Source organism: Aptenodytes patagonicus, chromosome 5, assembly GCF_965638725.1.
Source record: "Aptenodytes patagonicus chromosome 5, bAptPat1.pri.cur, whole genome shotgun sequence".
Classification (NCBI taxonomy): Eukaryota; Metazoa; Chordata; class Aves; order Sphenisciformes; family Spheniscidae; genus Aptenodytes; species Aptenodytes patagonicus.
In genome coordinates this window covers 47,548,575-47,570,839 of record NC_134953.1, presented here as the reverse complement: position 1 = coordinate 47,570,839, position 22,265 = coordinate 47,548,575, and the positions used below count along the sequence as shown (strand labels likewise).

General features: G+C 38.7%; 1 protein-coding gene across 3 annotated transcripts; it reads right to left on the bottom strand.

The window, feature by feature from the left end:
- Nucleotides 1-1,274: 1,274 nt before the first annotated feature.
- Nucleotides 1,275-22,231, bottom strand: TRMT1L (tRNA methyltransferase 1L). Of its 3 annotated transcripts, none has more exons than XM_076339564.1 (16): nt 21,979-22,231; nt 18,929-19,081; nt 17,664-17,774; nt 15,616-15,729; nt 14,451-14,515; nt 13,794-13,923; nt 11,809-11,932; nt 10,104-10,183; nt 8,773-9,019; nt 7,578-7,790; nt 6,292-6,482; nt 4,839-4,917; nt 3,879-4,045; nt 3,130-3,189; nt 2,588-2,714; nt 1,275-2,469 (listed from the first exon to the last, which is right to left on the bottom strand). In XM_076339564.1, the coding sequence occupies exons 1-16, from the start codon at nt 22,097-22,099 to the stop codon at nt 2,154-2,156; spliced, it is 2,298 nt and encodes a 765-aa protein (XP_076195679.1). In that variant the 5' UTR covers nt 22,100-22,231; the 3' UTR covers nt 1,275-2,153. The 3 variants fall into 3 exon arrangements, with proteins under 3 accessions (XP_076195679.1, XP_076195680.1, XP_076195682.1); XM_076339565.1 differs by having other exon boundaries at nt 17,712-17,774; XM_076339567.1 differs by lacking the exon at nt 3,130-3,189.
- Between the last annotated feature and the right edge of the window lie 34 nt (nt 22,232-22,265).

The window sequence follows — 22,265 nt, the reverse complement described above, 5'->3', positions numbered from 1 at the left end:
GCTGTTGTGCACAGAGCATGCTGCACTACTGTGCCACTGGTGACTTGCTTTGAGACACAGCCAAGCAGACTGTTCCCCAGGTTCCCCAAACCCTGTTTCCATACAGCACGAGGACAACGCAGTAGTCGTACCTTCTAATAGAATCAAGAAATAACAAGGAGAAGCCCCTAAACAACAGCCTTGAACCCATACTAGTGTTCTGTTAACTAATTATTGCAGGACTGACCCTACCTGATGAACAACTGAGACAACTATTGAACAGAAAGAGAATTCTCACAGGCCTGAGTTACAAACACCCCTTCTGCTGGTCACTTACTTCCAACAGGCAAAACTCCTTGTCCCAGATTATAATGGCTTCTGCGCACCTGACAGAGGAAAAAAGCCCAAATTGTATGAACAAGCCTTAACTTCACTTTCTCTGCCCCTCCTTGTGCACAGCTGCAAACACTAAGGAACAGTTGCTTTGACTTGGAAAAGACACGCAATGCCTTCTGTTACTTAGGAGGAGCTGTAAGTAATCAAAAATATTTCCCACAACAGGCTTCAGTTAAACTTTCTTTTTAGCCTACTTTATTGTAATTGGAACACTCTTTTGCTCCAGTTAACTGACTTTATGACTGATTCTATCCCACTTACATTAACACTGATGTGAGCAGTGTGTTATGTGCAAGCAAAGCCTTCCAAGTCTCTCCACTTAAAAAAAAGACTTAGTTCAGAACAACTAGGGAACACTAACTTGTCTTTCTCCTTGCGTTTATCCCTCCAATTTGATCCCAAGTTATCTTTGGAAAAGAACTATAAGCACTAAATTTTTGAAGGAAACTTAGTTTGTTGCTGTTTCACTGCTGAAGTGCAATCTATTATCCCTTTAGCGTTTTTTTTTTTTTTTTTTTTTTTTAATTAGGACAGAATGAAAATAACTCATTACCAAAGCAGTCCTGAATTTAAGATGGTGTAAGAGACAATAACTTAATTCTGGCCTGATAGGAGCTTAGGAAGTTTTGCATAACCAGAAGTGTTATGAGTCATGTTACTCTTGGCACTCAATGAGAGAGAAGCAATGCTTACTGTGAAGTTTCAGAGATGGGTAAGTAGGAATACTAACAACCCCTCATATTCTGCTCTTAGATAAACCTAACGCTGGGGGCCAGGTTGAACACTAAACCTGTGAAAAACTGGAACGACTAGTTCAATTGTGATAGTTGTTCCCAATTCAAGTGAAATATATGGAGGTATCTGAACAAAGTTTGGGGGAAAGAAAGGACAAAGTCAAGCTTATTTGGCTGGAATGCTGCCATACATTTAAGGAAACCAGAACCGACCACCAACACACAGCATCTTTGCTCGTTCACAGAAGAGATCTTTTTAACAGCTAAGATTGACAAATTCATAGCAAAACTTCACTTAGAACTTCAACTTGTGGTGCCTTGTCACTGTACCTTTTTGCAGTACGCAACCAAATGTAATCTCTGAACAAACACCTACCTAGAGTGACTAACACAATTCACTAAAGTTTGGTTATAAACTGAAGTTTCAGTAACAGTCTTGGAACCATTCCTTTCCGTTCTCACTTGTGTTAGGTCCTTGCTTGTAGGCAGAACTATGAAAACAAAACTGAATGCCAAATTACATGTGCAATCTGGAGTTAGAAGTACACCGAGTCAGGACTTTCTGGCTTGCTTAAACTCAGATCACATTTTATCCTGTGATATTTTATCATCTTAACACGGCCTCCCTCTGAATTGTATCCAGTCAGGTTTTAGGAATGATTCATTTTAGGAATATTCTGTTTCATATTAACCTCATGTTCAGAAATGCTTAGGAGTTTTGGCCCCATCCACCCTTCCGGATTCTGTGCTAGCAATAAGGCTTTAACAAAGACTCGGGAGTGGCCACAATGCCTCAGTGTGAAAGTGGATGTGAGCATAAAAGCAAGTAACTGTCTCAGAGACCTTTTCACAGTAACAGTACCCTGACCACACACTCTGTGATCAGGGGTAAGTTCTGCTACATAATTCTAAAACTTCTTTTCAAATTAAAGTAGCAGGCAACTCAAATTTTCAAAATCCAGTTTGGTAAGAAGTACTGGCTTACTTGAACAGGGTGTGCTTGCAAGCCTGTAATATCCTGATCTATGAACAAAATGATTTGCATTAATCAGCTGTACAGTGAGTAGGGTAGTCTTTTGTGAACATGGCGACAGCAACTCCAGATTTACCATCTTCCAGAAACTCGGCATCTTCTGCCTTGCAATCTGCAGCAGCTTGAACCTGTTCTCCTGCCTGGACATCTTCAGTGAGATGGACAGGGCCTTCTGCCTGCCCCCCCGCGTACGTGGGAGTGCTGTACTTCATAAGAATAGTCTTAAATTGTGCCAAGGGCGCATTCGTGCGAACTCCCATAGGATCAAAGTGGGTTCTGCTTACTCTGTATCCAGCTTCAGAGAGATAGTTTAAGAACTTATTTAACCTGAAAAAAACCCACCCCAACATTTAAAAAGGAGTTAATGCTAATAAGGCTGATTCAATACGAGTTATATATCAGTTATCATAATAATATAAGACTGGAACTTAAATGAAAACCTTACTTTGGCATGTTCATTCCTTTAATACTATGTCTGTGGATATTGTAATAAAATGCAGGGTGCTCAGCACTGTTCTCAGATTTTTGTCGCTTGGCTGTATTTCGAATCACTTCATCACTTTTTCTTTTTCCTGGACCACAAAAAATGCCAGTGAAACCAGTGAATATTCAGCGAGACCACAAAAAATGCCAGTGAAGCTGAAGACAGTACATACAAAAAAAAGCCACATAGCAACTACACCTTTGTGTCTGCTTTTATAAACTAGTATTTTGCAGTTAAAATCTAGCCTGAATTTAATTAACATGCCATTTTCAGTAATAAAAAGTGAAGTCAAGAAGGCTTCATGGAGTATTTACCATTCTGCTTTTACCGGTGAATGTGATTCTGGATGAAGGTAAAGTAAAATCAGTATTCAGTGGGAAAATAAATCCTGAGTACCAGTATTGTTAAATACAAAAAAATGTGAACACTAGGTTGGCTTTGCCATCACTTAAACTATAGTTTAATTTGACACTGCTAGAGCTACACCAAAATGATCTACTTACGATGTACCAAGTAGGATTCTGCAGAAGTATTTGGTGTTTTAATATATACGCCACACTCTTCTAGAATACAATTAAAAGTCAAAATTAATTCTACTGTAAGACAGTAAAATGGCAAAATGCCTCGGTTAAACAAAGAAATAATACCACATTCTGGCCTAAAGAAGGAAGTGTAGTAAGAAGCATACATATGGCTAACTTCTACTTCCTAACTTAGTAGCTTGAATTTAGAGGGGATATTCAAAATACAATTTCATTTAATAGACGAACAGCATTCCTGTACAGAAAGCCATTTCTCTTGGCACAGTGGATTTGCAGTCCCTGGGGAGTATGCAGAGCATGACAGCTGGAGTCCTCTCTTCCTAACAGCACATGCTCTCAGGTTGGGATCGGGATACACCAAAGAACTAGCAGACACTTAGTATTTCCACCTCCTTCAGGGAACATGCTGGATTTCATGGCAGTCAACCTGCCTGCATGATGTTTATTTGGTTTAGGACCTGTCATACTGATTAAAGATGTCTAAATCCAGCGCTCTGCCTCTGACAGACCCTACTCTTTTTGCAGCACCAAAGACCATCTGACAAGAGCTGACAAGAGCTGACAAGTCCCACACTGCATTCAAAGCAACAAACATTTTCTTGACCTTTTTATGTAGGCAGTGCTGTTAGTAGTAAGTTATCAGAGAGCAGTACCTCTCTAAATCACCACAAAGCCAGTCCTTTTTGTGAACAATCTGCCATTTTTCTTACCTTGTTTGTTCTCATCATAAGGACTATGGGTAGAAAAATGTTTTAAAGTTGTGCACTCAGCTTCGCAAACTAATGTCTTCAAAAGTGGCTGAGCTTCATCCAAACCATACTGCACAGCCTCAAACAGCATTCTTCTGAGGAATCCAGTGTTAAAGAGGGCTCCTGACCTATGAAATACAAGACAAGTGAAAAGTTAAGACTTCTTAATGAAAGCAAAAAAGTTGTTGTAAAAATCTCTTGCCCAAATTGATCAGCAATTATATTACAACAAAGTGCTGCATCCGGCTGACTGTGTTCTTAACTTAGGGATATTGAATTGCTTTGTTTCCAATGACAGTAACATTGGTCTTGTGTTAAAAATCAAGATCTCAACAATGGTAATTTTATTTCCACCACTGACTTGCCCTACTACATTGAGAAAGTAATTTAACCCCCAGAAGAAAGGTACTGTCAATTGTCAACCATTTTTAATACTGCTTTGAAATGGTTAAAAGACTTAACAAAAGGATTTATTCTTGTTTCTCACAACAAAAAATTCTAAGTATTAATTATCAAGCAGTGTATGATTTACTACCGTCAGCGCATGTAAGGATTTACTAAATAAATTATCCACAAGTATCAAGTAATAAACTGTTGCTTAACATTTGGCAACTAGAGGAACACACAGCCAGGTTCTCCTGTGCAGGACGTATTACATACATTGCGCTGAATGCGAAATTTAAAGCAAATTTCTTACTATTTATTAACTGGTTTGAACTCTATGAACAAAAGCAAAAACTGAATACCCTACTAAATTCAAATCAATTAAATGTTTCCTAGATTCCTCCTGATTGCTATACCGCCTTTTGTAGTGCTAAAATATCCAGCAGACTTGCATTTTTATTATATGACTGAATAGCTGACCTCCAGAGGTCTTTCCAACCTAATATTCTCTGATTCTGTATTGTGTCCTGTACTTACCAGAGAGGACCAAGAACTACTGCTGTCTTCCCAGGCATACTGCCGTGACAATCACAAGGCAGCTGCTGATAAGGGTTTTCTACAACAAAAAAAGCAGGATTTAAGTTGTTTTGAAATAGTCAACAATGCCTGCTTTACTGGAGAGGGATGACATAGCTATCAAATAGTGGTTTACTTCAGTGGAGGTATTTGGAAGGGCAAGCAACAGCAGAAGTGTGTCATTGTTCTCACTTCTGCCAAACAGTGCTTATGAGAACATAGTGATTGATGACTTGATCTTTAATCATTGTTAAAAGATTGAAGAAAAATAAAAAAGCCACATAACTACCTATGTTTCTTGGCAGATTTCAAGTAACAAGGAAATTCTTAGCCTTCCTACACTTGCATAAGTAGCTGTCCAGGTTAACAGTAAATACCAACAAAAAAAAAAAAAAAAAAAAACTTTCAGACATCTGCCAATTACATCTACAAAATACAGCCCACCTACAAGTTGTCTAAGCCGTAAGTCAGCTTGCTTGCAATTAAGGCATTAAGTAAACAATTCATTTACTAATTAAGATCTCTACCATAACACTGTACTTACTGGTTACTCATTCCTGTTCTTAAAACTTTATCTAATTTTTAAAAATCTTTTTACTAACAAGCTCATTGCATGCTCATGCACCTGACTTTGAGCAGGGCACTCAAAGACACCACCAGTTAGTAGTTAGATATACAAGAACCTGTAACTTTGAAACAAGGTTTTTCCTTTTCTATTCATTCAAACTACCATCTGTCTAGTAGCTACCTCCTAGCTTAATTTTTGTCTCCTACCTTTGCTAACTCATGTATACAGACAGCGCACTAACAGTCGGTTTTTAACCTAGAGGCTGCCTTCTTACCACCAAGCGTTAGATGAATTACAGGAATGTGGCATACCTTTCCTACCACACCTGCCAAGTTATCTCCATCAGGCATTTATAGATATTGTCCAAGGCCAGGCAGAATACACCCTCATCTGAGAGGAAAGTGATACTGTTTAGTCCACTACATTTTAAGGTAAGTGTTAATGAACACTAGAAAAGCATTTCTGACACCAAAATCTATCCAGTTGCCACTGTATGGAGGAACCAAATGGTAGCAAAGACTGTCCCAGTCTTCACGCCCTTCACTGAAAGGATAGATCCATGGGCATATCGGGCACCCCAGCAGCTTCCACAGCTACAGCTAGTTGGAACGTGTCCCATGTAGAAACAAATCCAGTACATTTACAGCAAAATCCATGCAGACAACTAATCTAACCCACTACCATAAAGCATGGTACCTTCTCCACCTCATACAATACACTCATTGTTACATTAAAAGGAATTACTACTTTACTAAAGGGATGTAAATATAAACAAGGCCTAAACAAGCACAAAACGGAGATAGGGGAATCAGACCACCTAGAAAGTACAAAGGAAAATCCATTTACCTTCTACCATATTACCCTCTTTCTGAAAAATTCTCTCTTCGCACCACTGGCAATGGATGAGGTATCTTATTTTCTTTGCTGAATCATCTGCAGGAGATGGTCCCCTTAAAACTCTGACCACTACTAGAACAAAATGTTCTAGAGCTACTGCGAGTAAAACTTCAATGCCTTTATTACAGCGAGCTGCAGCTCTACGAAGGAAAAACAAACAAAACCACATTGTACTGAAATCAGCAGACTAAGATTGCCATGGACACCTGAACCTGCTGAAAGATTCTTGAGCTCATCCACTTTCTAGAAAGAGATACTAAAGATCTGAGAAAGTGATCAGGAGAAAGTTTTGTTTCTTAAATGCCTACTAGTAGTTTTGACTACTTCCTCTAAGGCTAAGCAAATCTTGTTTTACTTCTTTTTATCACGTCTAGAAATACTGGTCTGCCATCTGCATCATCTTTCTATCCAAATACCTGCCTATTGCCAGGATACTGTAACAAAAAATATAAGCAAGCTAAATGAAAATCCAAGAAAGTAGAAATGCAGAGGGACACACATGATGGTAAATCATCAAATGTTAATTAAATAAGGACTGTAGGAAGGTTAAGTGAGCAGTTCCTGAATAGGTAAGCATTGAGAAGGAAGAAGAAATCTTTAGGGGACCCCCTGACTTTCTGAGCAGTTGTCCCATCCTCTTGCATCTTTTTTTCCCCAATTAGGGACCAGGTTTTATGTTTTCATTTATTTAACAGACTAAATTTACTGAGAATATCTATAGGCAAATGACTAATTTCACAAGTTAGTAATTACATATATCTTTTTAACCTCAAGCATGAGGATCTGAAGTGAACATCACAGAAGCAAGTCTAACTAATGCTTAGCTAGAAGCCATTCAAGCAGTTTAATTAATATTTACAAAGTCCTATGCAGCACTAAAATGACCACAAAATTGAGAGAGGGATAAAAGAGTTTGCAGATAGGCAAGTCCAGGTATTACTTTTTACATTACCATCCCTCCCCACCACGAAAAAACCCTCCCTACCGCCCCAAACTCCTACACTATTTATGCATTTTCACCTTGCCCAGTCTTTTAGTTTAAAATTCACATTATCCCCCACAGCAGCACACAAAATATGAAACATTAATTTTGTATCGAGAAGTCTGGCTTTTAGAATTACAGAATTCTGGAAACTGAACACGTACAACCTGCAGCAGCAGTTGTAAGTTTTGTATCGCTAATACTTTTCTAATAAGTTTCTACCAGAATTTGAGCAAATTTGTTTTAGCAGTACCTTGTCACAGCAGCAATTACTATTCTGGCTGCCAGCTCCTTGTAGTACTCTGTTCTGACAATATTACATCCATAATGGCGCAGGGCAACGTGTTGAGCCTTTGCATACAGAGAACTGATGTCTGTGGACGTCAATGACACAATTCCAAGATTTCTCACATTTCTAAAGGCAGAATCCAGATAATTCACAGAAGTTCCAAAGGGGTCCAAATGGCTGAAGAGAAAGGAAGTCCCACTGAATATCTATAGATGCTCAAGAGTTTAGCTTTAGTCTCAGGAAAACACTATTTTATAAGCTTCACCTATGGTGAAGAAAATGAGAAAACAGGACTAAACTTTACAGCACACCTCTCATGAATTACTCTGGAATATTCAAGTGTCAAATTGCAAGAGCCAGGGCAGCACTGTGCTGGAAAAAAAAAACCACATCACCACAAAGCCAGCAAGTTTGGTTATTTTTTGCATCCTGACCCACTGACTAATTCAAATTATAAGAATATTGGCCTGATGCTTACCTTCATCAGGCCAATATTCTTGTAACTTCAATTAGTCAGTTCATATTTTTGTTTCTAAAAACAAAAATATCTTCAAATGTATGCATTCCAGTTTATGTACTAAATAATTAGACTAATTTTCACCCTGAATACCTGCTGCTTAATTAGCTTAGATCTGGACGTTAATCAATTAAAAAAAAATCCAATCACTTATTTGATGCCTGTATACATTTTGAATGTATGCATCTATAAATCCAACTTGGAAGAATTATCCTACTTTAATTGAAAGTGAATATGCTGCAAAATGGATTAAAACGAGATGCAATAAAGTCCTACACAACAATATGCAAAGGTACGAATTTTCAAGTAATTAAAAGTTTTAAGGAAAAAAAAAAAATTTCTCTTCATCAGACAGTGAAATTATACCAAAAACAGTTTGGCTTAAAACTTTCATGTACATTTACAGTCCATTCTGGATGTCAGAAGGGTGGCTTAATATTTTTCCACTGATTTCTAAAACATTTAAGATTAAAGTTCTGTTCCCACACCATTTCTGGGACAATAGAGTTACATTTAAAATACCAAGTGATTTGACTGTTGGTTGCTTCTTTCATTCCAACTTCCCTAAATATTCATACACTGGGAGATGGAGTGGGGCGTGTCATTACCAGAAAATTATTAACAGAAACATTCAACACTTACATAAAATCAAATGATCTCAAATGCATTATAACATTGGCATCCATTTTTGTCACCTCAATGGTGTCAGTATTTTCTTCTCCATCTCCCATAGCTTCATCATTGTCGTCTTCCTTAGTGTTCAGTTTCACCTTCATTTTGTTTAAATGGCAGTTTTCATGAATCATTGTCACAGAATTTTCATTACAATCATTAATTGTAACTTTCACAGAACTTCTGAGATGCTTTGCCCATTGTAATCCCATTATACCTAAGGAAAGACAGAATTGTAACTCCATGACAGAATAAGGAGTTGGTTCCTGGGTCGCTGAACTTGCTAAGAAAAAAATTCATCCTTTTAAATGCTTATAATACAGAATTGTGTGTGATGCAAATTTTGTCATGTTCCTGCAAGAATGTGTTGGTGACCTTGTACCTCAGCACAGAGTGACAATGGGGTATGTAAAGGGACAGTCTATTTGTCACTTTCTTATATTAGAATTGGGGCTATAGACTGAAAGACCTGTGATTTTTGCAGCAGGCTGGACCCGCAATCTGCAGGAAAGCCCCTTGGCTTGTTTAACACTCCAGTGTAGCAGACGGACTCCTGTGACAGACCACAGTAAAACTCAAACATGAGAATAGCTACTGTGAAGATTTTTAGGCTGCCTCCAAACGTTTATTGCTGATTTTCATGGTGAAGTCCATGATTACATTGTAGAAGTGCAGGACAGGATGCACTTGTGAAGTCTGGCCTGGTTCAGAATGGTGATAAATTAATTATCAAGAATTTTTATGCAAAATGCTGAGCAGTTACTGCTGTTCTCAACTACAACCTCAAGTTTACAGTAGCTGGCTGATGAGGCAGCAATCCAGATCTCTTCAGATTTTTGTTACAGATGGTTAATAGACACTGATATAACTACTTTACATTTAGTTCATGTTCAGAATTTTTGTAATCAAGTAAGAGATGATTCTGATAAAGAAGCTTGGATTCATCACCATTTTTAAACCACAGGTTGATTTTACAGCCAAATTCAACAGCCACGGAGTCACAAGAGATCTGTGACCTTGGATGCAAGTTTAGGAAGATGCCATTTCATGGACATTAAGGCAACGGATTTTAAGGAGACCACTAAACTTTGATTTAATATTATTTACAGTCTTTTTAAAAGGCCTAATAGCAGGCTCTTGGAAGGCTGTTTTTTTTGTATGGAAGCTAATGACCACCTGCCTAAGGAAGAAAATTATTGTGTACCTCACATTATTTTTGAATATGCGATGTCAGTTACTACTGATTTCTGCAGCTTCATACTACTGGATATTAGCCAAGAGATTAAAGAAATTTACTTTACCTGTGGCACCAAAAGCATCCAAACATTCTATTGGTTTACGTTCCTCAGCTAGAACAGCTAATGCGCAGAATATCAATTGCCTGGAAAATAAAAAAGAATGGTCATAGTAAGTAAGCTGAGAAAATATTTTTCCTTCTGTTTCCTTATTTATTTCCCTTGAATGTAATACTAGAACATTTAAGCTAAACTCTACCTTTTACACAGAAGAATTGTACATCAAAAACCTCAACTACCCTTAAAAGTTTAATTCTACAGCAGGATATTCACAAGGTAAGATCCTGAATCAACTTACTAGTTCCTCAAACACTGGGAAAAGTGGCTAGCATTCAAAAGTAAATAGTGTTTTTCTTACTTTCCTAACACAGTCTGATACTACCCTACTAAAGGCTCTGTGTTTAAAAAGACGTCAGAAATTACTGTAAAGCAATGAAATTCCACTGTGTTGAGGAACAGGCCTTGTTGGTTTAGACATGGCCATAACCTTAGTTGCAATGGCCTTCTTCAGAGGCATGCCTTAGCTTTCACAGATGTATCTGAGCTAACTTTGAACCCAGAAGCTCAGAAGATGAAAACTGAGAACATGAGGGGTCAGCACAGGCTGAAGCACAGTCCCATGCGTTGGTGTCAACGCTTGCACCATTCAGTTGTGGTTTAACCCGGCAGGCAGCTAAACACCACACAGCCATTTGCTCACTCCCCCCCAAAACAGGATGGGGAGAGAATTGGGGGGTGGGGGGGGAGTAAAATTTGTGGGTCAAGATAAAGACAATTTAATAGGACAGAAAAGGAAGAAAAAATAAAAATAATAATAATAGAATAATAATATACAAAATAAGTTATGCACAATGCAACTGCTCACCACCCACCGACCGATGTCCAGCCAGTTCCCAAGCAGCAGTCCCCCCCGGCTAACCCCCCCCAGTTTATATACTGAGCATGATGTCAGATGGTATGGAATATCCCTTTGGCCAGTTCAGGTCAGCTGTCCTGGCTGTGCCCGCTCCCAGCTTCTCGCTGGCAGGGCATGAGAAGCTGAAAAGTCCTTGACTAGTGTAAGCACTACTTAGCAACAACTAAAACATCGGTGTGCTATCAACATTATTCTCATCCTAAATCCAGAACACAGCACTGTACCAGCTACTGGGAAGAAAATTAACTATCCCAGCCAAAACCAGGACATACAGACACCATTTATGATTCTCCTTAAAAAAAGACAACGTTTCTTCCTTCATCTTTTTTAATGCAAATAATGACAAGACACTTGAGAGAATCTGAGTCCCAAGAGAAAAAGGCCTAGAATATGAAAACTGTAAATTATAGTTATGCTGCTGTTCAGTTAGGGGAGAGAGAGCAGTGACTACTCATAGTATCTTGTGGAGATTCACAGAAAAACATCTTAAGCGTATACAATTAATTCAGTTTTCAAGTGTGCTCCTTTCAAATCCTGTTCTTCTCCGTAAACTACTCATTACAGAAAAATACTTAATTGCTCCAGAAATGACAGTATTTCTATTTCCCACACTATTTCCCATACAGTGTTCTTGGGTTTAAATATTATTTGTCAAGAAGAGTTTTCTGATGGAAAACTGTTTCTCCTGCCCTGTGAACAAAAGTTTCGCAGGGTTTGCTTTTCAAAACACATGAGTATTTTTCACTACAAACTCACCACCCCTCTGGTGCATCCTCCCACTCTCTGTTCTCTTACCTGTTGAGTTTCATTTTAGGATTAAAATAGGAATCTGTTTTCTGAGGTGTGGAGTAGTTGGGAAGAACCTGCACATCGGTGGCTGACTCTTTCAGCACTTCATGAGAAGACTTGGGAGCAGGAACTAAAAGAAAGTAATTGTTAGGGAAGGAAAGAGTGACAATTGAAATTAACATTAGCGCATCTGACAAATTAAATTGAAAATCTGCTCCCATATAGCAAGAAGTCTGGGTTATGCTGGGTTATGCCAACTAGCACATGGATCTGTTAACAAGTATGTGGGTGAAAAAAAGCAGGCAACCATTTATCTTCTAGTTCTAAGAGTGGCAGATAAGGATCAAGCTCTACCACAATTTTCTTCCCATGAAACATCAGATTTGTTTCTCAGTTGGGCTCCTACGTATCCACTCAAATTTAAGAAAGCAAGCCCCTGAGCCTGAGGCTTAGCAGATTTGTTTTGCATGTTCAAACATAATACATTGCTAATTAATTAAAACCCTATTAACATAGTCCTGAATGTGTATCAATGAACTGCAAAAATCCCTCAAAATCCTTGATCTAATCTCCGTAAGTTATCAAACAGCTACATGAAATGTGTATAGACAGCACACGCATAGGGACAATTTCAGCACTTAAGCTTTATATAAAATAGTCTGCGGCAAAACAAGCTTTCTGATTTGACAGCTGTAAACACATGCTGTCATTCCTCTGAGCAGTTATTCCCAGTCTACCAGTAGCAAAATTTACCCAGGAATGACCAGGAAAAATTTGTTAGCTATCAACTAGATACCTTTCAGGGCTCAGCCTGCCTATCTCTCAGTGCTTTCAAATACACAGACTTCGTATCTGTGAACTGCTCTACCATGTGCTCCACGTTCATAGCCCCCAAGTGTTGCTGAAGCACCTACAAAGCATGGAATTATCTGACCTCTGAATTTCTCCTCTCCCCATGAGGAAAAATAGTCACATGCATTTTGTTAAAAAGTGACAAATGGGCCATTCTTTACTAACAGCTCTGAAGGGAACCATACAGAGATTAATGTATTTCACAACACAAGCTCTATTTAAGTTAAAGGTATGGAATATGGTATGGATGGTACTACTATCGCTTCTCAGACACGCAAACTGATCCCCAGACACTAAACTACTAGTCCTAAACTGCATATTGGCAACAGAAAGAAGTGTGACCCTCGTAGCTCCCAGTCTCATCTTTATTATATTATATTTAGATAAAATCCATACATCTACACAGAGACAGAGAAAAAAATCAGACCAATTTTCAACAGTAACAGTCTGGGCTGTCAAAAAAGCCTTAATTTTTACACACCAGCTAATCAATAATGTACTTTTTACTTGAAAGCTGTAGAGAACAGACAACTTGCAAAAACAAGATTTGGCATTCCAATTATGTAAAATGCTTCCAATCTAGTTTATACAAGTTTAGAAACAAAAGTCTAATTCTGGAGAAAGTCAGACAGGATTGTCATTTACCACAGAACTACGGACAGCTCTGTCATGACTCTCCAAGACTGAAAAAAGTCATCTCGTTTTGTGATTCTATGCTGATACAGTTTGGATAAAAAGCAAAGCATTTTTATATTGCAGAGATTTACTCAAGACTGATTCACAAACACACACAGCCAAATACATAGACATTAAATTCTCTATACAGATTTTGTTTCATGGATTCCATGTCCTCCATTCTTTTGGAGAGACAGAAGCCTACATTTACAACATTAAACTAATTGTGAATGGAATATTATTTATCAGAAAGAACAGAGTAGCTGGTCAATGCAGAGACTAAATCACAACACTGCTACACCTTTGAGGAAAAAAAAATTTCTGAAATATTAAGAGCAGATTTCTCATTAGTAAAGCTAAATCTGTTTCAGAATTTTTCTCATGTCTCTCATCCACATATCATAGTTATTCCATGTGCTAGATAGTATAAAAAGATTTAACGTTTTATAGAAGTGAGAACCTACCTGTAATAAACCTTGATTCAGTTTCTCCTTTATTCACATGACGATTAATGTGACCTATCATGTCAGTTCTTCGCGTGATAGTTGCCGAACAGATGATACAATGGTAATGGGCTCCCATCTTTGAAAATGTCTGTTAAATATAATAATGTGTAGTTTCAGAATACGTTACACGGTTAAAGTAGAACTATACCTGAACACAGGCATATGAAGAAGTCATCTGTCTGTTACCTCTAGCGCATACAAAATATTCTGAATCTACAGCCACAGAGACTGTAAATAATCATACCCGCAGAGCCAGCACAGCACAGCTATCCTGCCACAGCACCACAACCAATTAAACTCTGCCACTACTCCAAATACTCAGTGCACAGGGAAGGAACGGAGAAGCATCCATTGCCTGGCCTAATGAACCCTTCATCTCTTCCACACAAAGCTGCTGTTTACTCCAAACTGTGACACTGTTTTACATGATCTCGGCAGCTACCCACCAAAATAAGAGAGAGATACAACTACATTCAACTACCCAAGGGTTATATCTGATACTTATATTCTGGACCGATAAGCTTTTGTATCCCACACTGGATAGCAAGACATATTTTGAGACCCCTTTCCCCCACTTTGTAGGGTAACAAATATTTCTGCGATTCAGCATTTTACCTGGTCTCCAACGAGGTTTGGTTTTACTGGACGACAAGGTAAGTGGCAGATGCACATTCTGTACCCTGGAAAACAAATTCTTGTCACATCACAGTACAGTAAGTAAACAGAATGCGTATGTCCTGTACCACAAACTCTGATGCAAAATGTTCTTTATTTTTAGGGCATGATCTCATTTAAGATTCCCAAATGTTGCCACAAGACAGCAACAAGAGAACATTACCAATTATATGATAAACTCACCTTCCACACAGAGAAATTTATCAGCTAATTATACATTATAAATTTTTAAAATAAAAAAAAAATTACGTACAGGCAATTCATTTTAATAAGTCTGTTCGCATCCTACAAAGCTACGGCAAGTCTTCAGGCTACGTGGTATATAACTTTCAAAAGTACCTGTGAGTATTTTACAAAAGTATTGTTACCTGGCTAAAAAACTTGTGTGAATACTCCTATAAAACATATGTTCCACAGTTTAAAAAAAAACCAAAAAGCAAACCCAACAAAAAAGACATCTGCTAGTGCACGCAAAAACAGAACTCTAGTCAGATAATTTTTAATTTAACTTTAATCTTGTCCATCTTCTGATTAGTAATTTTATTTCCCACAAACTCACACGCCTAGTTCTTTAAAAACACATACTGCTTACTTTCTTTTCCTTCCTAAAATCCTGTAGGGATTTTAATGCATCTTACAAGCAGATCAGAGTTTGTTAAAAAACAGGTAAGGCTACTAAATACTAATAGTAAATAAATACTTTAAGTATTTATCTGAAACCATGGAATCTTTATGATGAGCCAAAAATGACCACGTGTGTGTCTGATTATTAACAATATAACAAAAACTTTTATTAAAGTAATTTTCATTATATACATATTTTAAGTTTTATAGTAATTTTCATGACATGCCAAGCAATTGTTGTTTTTTTAAAACGGGAAAATGCACACTGTAACTATTTTGGCATGTAGAACAATACAGAGCTATTTTATGTTTACATTTTACATCCCAGGTCAAAATTCATTATGTCAAAATATGGTTCTAATTCAGAGCTAGTAACAAGATGCGTAAGTCAAGAGGAATTTAAAAAGATGAAACACAGAACAATGTCCTACATGTTCACAATTTCTTCTAGTATTTACTATTCAAATATGATTGCCATTACCTTCAAATTCAACAGAAACTTTCCAGTGCAAATTCTGAAGGTGACGATGGAGCTTATGACTATAGCAAGCTTTGAATTTCTCCTCAGGACACAATGGACAAGGCTTCTTTTCATCTGAAAATACAAATATACAAAAAGTATGAGAAATAAATGAAATGCAGTTACCACTCATATTAAGAGAGATGCATGCTAAGAGAAAAAAGAATGAAGGTACTATCAATGGGAGTTAAAGATGAATTCCCCAGGGTATATTCTATTTCAGGCACACACAAACTTCAAATTTATGGATTGCCTCTTTCTACTCCATAGAATATAGACAAGAACCACTATTACTTTAAAGATCATTAACTGCTATGACCTTTAGTTTTTGTTTTCTAGTATTTTTCTACTCCAGCAACATGAGGCTCATGCAACATCTGAAGAGTACTGCAGAATAACAGAATTTTATAGATGAAGTCTAGAGACTTGCAATGTTTCAAAAAAAAAAAAAACCAAAACAAACCAACAACTGACGAGGTTAGAACAAGAATTTGTCTTTCCTCTTCCTGAATCTTCTAGATAAAACAAGCACCTGGTGTGTTTTTAAGCCGCAAAAAAGATAATGTACTCTATGTTAAAATAATTTTTCTTCTTGGAATCTTGCATAAGGGACAAAAAAGCAAAGGCAAGCTTATCTGACATCAAAGGTATTGAAGCACTTGAAGTACTAACCTAACTAAAAACTAGCTATTGGGAGACATATGTTGTAGAGCTGTACATAGGACTTATGTATCAGAGCATGCATACGGCTGCTGCTGGGTCTTCAGACTGCTGAATGTCAACCAACCTCTCACGCAGAATTTAGCAGAAGGGCTTCTATGTGTTAGAATAGTACAGGATGAATACTGAAACATGCCACACAACATGGGCATCTATAATAATAATTACTTATCTTACACTTGCACAACAGTAAAATTCCTTTTTTATGACTTTTTTTTATGAGTGGATTACTATGTCCACACAGAGTCCCATGCCACTGAAGCCAACAGAGGCAACCTACAGCTCACCAAATAAATCACCACTGTTCTCTAATGTTGATCAGCCTCTTTTATTGGCTTACGATTTACTGAGTATCAAATACACGAGGCGATGGTAATAAATACAAGTCATTCCATTAACACACATGGCAGAAGAATGCTACATCCATGGCAGAAGAAAAAAAATTACCATTGAGAATAGGCAAGGGAATAATAAGTTTCTTATCACTACCATGGATTTACATATAACTTGGCTCAGCAACAGCTACAAGTACCAGACATATGAGATACTTATGATCTATCTCCTCATTAAAAATGGAACAAACTCTCTATAGAAGTTTTTGGCATATTTGTTAGTAAAATTAAACAGACATGGAGGTAGGCTATTATTTCCATCAGTGGCCACTCTAAAAGATGATTAAGGCGCAAGAGTCGTATGATGCAGAGCCTATGTGGACCCTGATGTTTTTCTTGATTTGTGAATAAAAACTAGTTTCAATTGCAAGGGCTGCCACTACTAGCACTAAATACATACATGTAATCAGAGAAAAACTAGAAGTTGTAATAAAAACACTTTGCAGTCTTAAAGATATCCTCCAATATATATTTGCATCAGAAATTAATACAGAGTGGGGAAAAAAAAATCCAAAACAGAATACATATTTATTTAAACTGATATTTAAACACTGCAAAGACAATAATTAGCTTCCCTGTTATGGTGGCACTTGAAGTAAAATAAAAATGAGACTAAGCTGCTGATGTATAGCCAGAATTAACATTTTGCTGATCCATGCACACTGCCAATATTAGAAATGCTACAATGCAGAGGAAAAGATGGAAAGGAATCATTAAGGCCTTAAATTTACTGAAGGGAGTACAACATTCTATAAGCAAGGGAACAAATCATAAAGCTATTTTTTATTAAACCCCGAGTCTTCAAGCATTTTTTTTATACATATAATGTGTATATATATGTGTGTGTATATATATATGTAGTGTGTTAAAAATAAAAACTAAGAAAAATGTAAATACCTGTAACATGAAGATCTGTGTTCTGGGATACTGCCATGGTAAACTCACCTTCTTTCAGGTCAGCTAGTTTCTCTAGATCAGCAAGATGTCTTTGAATTGAAATATGTTTCTCTAAAAAGCAGAGTTAAACATTCTTAGTTAAAAAATTATTTTTAGTTTACTGCTATTTTTCTATGCATCATTTCAAAGCTAACACTATTAGAGAATGACTATAGTACCAATTGGAATACTTGTTTGTATCCTTTAACTTCCGTGGTGGAAGGAATGACTGCAAAATTAATCCCCAGCATGGTTCTTTAATAAGATCTATATATTTCCATATATTTCTACTTGCTTTTTAATGCTGACACACATCAAATTTCTCAAATTGGAAAGACCTTCACTTGAAAAAACAAGCTGAAAAGATCAAGTCACATTCCATTTACTCCCGATTTCACTGCTTGGCATCATCAGTGAATGTGAATCATGCACAAAGCAGTATAAAAACATCCTACGAACTGCCTGGCAAAACTAAGATATCAGCTAGAAGTGGACTAATAAGTAAGTAACAATTACTCACTGTATAGCCAGGATACATTAAATTCTGCCACTTCACTCCTTCCCTTAGGAGGCTGTTTAACCTTTAAATTTACCTCCTGATTTTTAAACTTATCAGTCAATGGGAACAGTGGAGAATTTGCTAAAAACAAGAGAATTACCTTATCCAATAAATCAGCTTTATTGGTTTCAGTACACAGAACATCCCAATTTACAGTAATACTGATTCTGTAGTGATTTTAAACTTTTATGATGTTTTTACAAGATTAGTCTTCAGGTTTTCTTATGTGAAACAAAGATAACAATTGATCAATGTACTCAAGATACAGAGGTGACTATTAAAACTAAGGTTAAAAGCAATTCCTAGCTTTTAATTTCTGCACTTAGATACAATAGATTTTCTCTGCTCTCTGTGGTGCTTTTAGCATCAGAGCCTGATGTAGATCATACCTCATCTAACCTTGACTTCTGTCACTGTGTATATGCAAATTTCCGCAGTGATTTCTAGAACTGTTACTAAGGGGAAAACGACCTCTCATTTGAAAGAGATTTCTAATGCCTTAGGAAAATATTTTATTCAGATGTATGGGAAAAAGTATCCATACCTATTGGATGTATAGAAAATGAGATTTCACACATTCCCTTTACCTTTCCTCCCCACTATTTCTACCTTTTCTCTCGTTTCTGCCAGCACACAACACAAATATTCTTAGAGTTTATTAGCAAACCTCTTGGATAATCAGATGATACATCCAAAATGTTGCTATCAGATTCCCTTGTGGATTCTTCCTCCGTTCCTTTTTCTTCAGTTTCCAATTCTGACTCAGTAACTTTCACATCCAGGTTGTTCCTTTTCACTTTTCCAGAGACAACCACACCATCTTAACAAAATCAAAACAAACAAAAAAACAGTAAAAGTGTTGTTGATATAACTGAATTATATACAAATACATTCATTTATTTCCAATAATTTGGTGCTAACAGGCAAAAATGACTACAAGTGTGAAGGAGAAAAAAAAACCCCAACAGTATGTTGAAGAATGAAGAGATTAATTATCCCTCATCCTTGGAGACCACTGTGAAACAATGCCATCCTGGACAGATGAAACTACTTGCCCATCTGTATCATCCGATGTTTAAAGTTAACAAAATAATATTTACATGTTATTTTCTGGCAAAATAACATGTAAATGCAGTGCTAGCAAGACAAAGCAGGCAAGGAGGAGGTCCAAATACTCAGAACAATATACTAGCGGCTAAGAAAATTTGAAAACATAAGTTTACAACTCTCTATCTGAAAAAAGGAGGGGAGTAAGGAAGGAATTTGCTATCATCAGGGGCCATGATGAGGGTTAAGTGCTGGTGCCATCAGCATTTGCAAATGAATGACTTCTCCAGGGTAGAGCAGAGATGGGCCTACTGAAGAATTTCAAAAGCACTTAAGAGGCTGAGTGACTGGGCAATAAAATGACAAAAAATAGTCAAGTGTTGGACTTGGGGGAAAAAACTAATTTTGATTTCACATATGAATGGATGGACTTTCAGCTGAGCATCACCACTCAGGACTACCACCTTGGGATTTTAAAATACAGTTTTGACGAAAGGAGGAGGTATAAATCCTCAGAAGCAGTGGGTCCCTCTCCCCACCAACTGACATCAGGAAGTACTAGAAAGGATGAAGAAAGCCCCGCTCAGCCTGCATACTGAACGATATTGCTTCTGATCCCCCAAGCTTCAAAGGGACAGGTAGAACTAGGAAAGTTTCAAAACAGGGTGACAAGAAATAACAAAGCTACGGCATCGCTTCTTAGCTACTGAGAAGCAAAAAAGCAGGCTATGACTTTTCAGCCTGGATACGACAGATGTCTGTAAGATCATGAGACGCAGAGAGAGCACAGAAGTCAACCACTCACTGTCTATTCCAGCACAAAAACTGGTATGTACCACATGGGATATCAGCTGGAAATTCAGAGCAGAAGAACGTTCTCTACATGACCTACTGTTAATGTTGCAGACCTCCGTGCCACAGGCTACTGCAGATGCTGCAAGTCTACAAGCACCAAAGTGAGAATTTTATGGAAGATAAATCCACTAAGGGATTTTAAATACGAAAACACGACCTTTGGCTCAAGAAAATAGGGAGTAACAAACTGTTTGCGTGAAGGTATTTCTGGAGGATGCATTAATGTATGGTTGCTCTGTTCTGCTAGTCTTCTCTAGCCATCTACTCCTGGCCACTACTGAAGACAGAATAAGGGCTGAAAGGGTCTTATAGCAGTTCTTACAATTCCCCAGGGGTTTTTTGTTTGTTTGCTTTTAAACACTGCAGTTGGATACAAATCTTTGCTATTATAAAAAAAGAGAGGAAATGGAAGGAATACCTCAAGACAGGGGTTACAGAAACTGTTTAGAAAGACAGAAGCACAGAGTAAAATTATTCTACCTACCTTAAAATATATCAAGACTAGCATTGCTGCTCAGAGAGCGTTGCTGTATTTCTCACAGATCTTTTTTAAGCTGACAACTCACCTGAGACAGACTTGTATTTCCTGCCTACTTCTCAATTAAAAAGTTGCAAGATGCCTGGTGATAGTTTCTACACACTTTATTAACAGAAAGACAGAAAGAAAATGAAGAAGTAAAAAGATTTTTGGTAAGAAATCCATGAGAAGAACAATGATTGATTGTTCTACATGTGCTGGAAGAAAAACTGATAACACTGTTACAAAAATGTAGAGAGCATAGCAGTGACTGAAGTCCACCAGAGTTGGACTGTCTGCATCTTCAGAGCAAGTGTATAGGTTAAAATGGTTGAAAAAGAGAGCATCCATATACGTACATATAGTTTGTATATACACCTACATGAAAAGAGCTAAACTTTCATACTGAATGATTAAGAAAAGCAGGCCGCTACAAGATTGCAGGATTTTTAAAATGCCCATCAGGAATCACTGATTATGCACAAACATAATAATGCTTCCAAGAGCCTAAATTATACTTTTTTTTTTAACCAGCAGAGTCAGTTCACTTCAACTGTAAGACTGCAGTAGCAAATGACTGGCATCAATGCCACATTTGGCGCGGCTAGAAAACTAGCACAACCAGTTTAAACATATTTGGCAGAAAACAGAGGAGAAAACGTAAGGGGCAGAGACGGCGTGGCACACATCGCATCCCCATCCCACCTCCAACGGGCCCTGGTTTGTAACGGGACCTTGCGGACCACGGTTTGAAACAATAAAAGATCATCAACAACAAAAAAAAATCATTAGATTTAAAGGAGAAAAGGGCGACGCAAGTCCTGGTTTCGCTGTTTCAAGCTCCCCGAGCACGGAGGGAGGCGCCGCGGCCACCGCCAAGGCTCAGCCCCCGGGCCGGGCCGCGCCGCCGCAGGGAGCACGTGTGGCCCCGCCGCCGGCCCCGCACCGGCCCAATTCGACACAAAGTCTGTAAAACGGGGAAAACCGGGCTTCGTTCACCTCGCAGGGGTTTCATGGCGCAGGTGGAGGGAGAAAGGAGACGGCACGAAGGCGGCTCCAGGCGCCCGGCTGTAAATTCAAACCCCCACGGGGTTCTCTCAAGGCGCTTCTCCCCCCTGCGCCTCCGCATGGCGCCCGCCCGCCCGCAGCACCTCCCGGGCACGGCGGGGCCGCGCAGACCCGGGAAAAGGGGCAGCAGCCGGGCGCCACGCCGCTCCCCACGGAGAGGGACGGAGGGCCCGGCTCCCGCCACACCGCCCGCTCACTCGCTCACGGCTCCCCCCGCACCCGGCCCTCACTGAGCGCTGCAGTCTCGCCGCCGCCTTCGAGGTTCTCCTCATCATCGTCCTCCCGCCCCGGCTGCCTCCGCTCGGGGGACAGCCGCGCCAGCGAGGCCTCCGCAGCTTCCTCCGCTGCCATCTTCTCCGGAGACAGCCCGGCGGCGGATCGAAGGGAAGCGAGGCGAGTCGAGGCAGAGGGATGTGCCGCCGTACCCACACGCCTCTTGTTTGGGAAGGAGGCGGGCAGGGAGGCACGGCGCTGGCGGCCCGGCACGTACGGCGGCAGAGGAGGCGGGCCCGCACCG

Bases quoted from the DNA above. Each gene is read 5' to 3' on its own strand.
- TRMT1L (XM_076339564.1), bottom strand. From the start codon at position 22,099: ATGGCAGCGGAGGAAGCTGCGGAGGCCTCGCTGGCGCGGCTGTCCCCC. The intron at 15,730-17,663 runs GTATTTACATTT...TTGTATTTTCAG, and splicing joins CACAGATCTTCATGTTACAG to ATGAAAAGAAGCCTTGTCCA. The intron at 11,933-13,793 runs GTAGGTTCTCAC...ACTTTCTTTTAG, and splicing joins TGAATCAAGGTTTATTACAG to TTCCTGCTCCCAAGTCTTCT.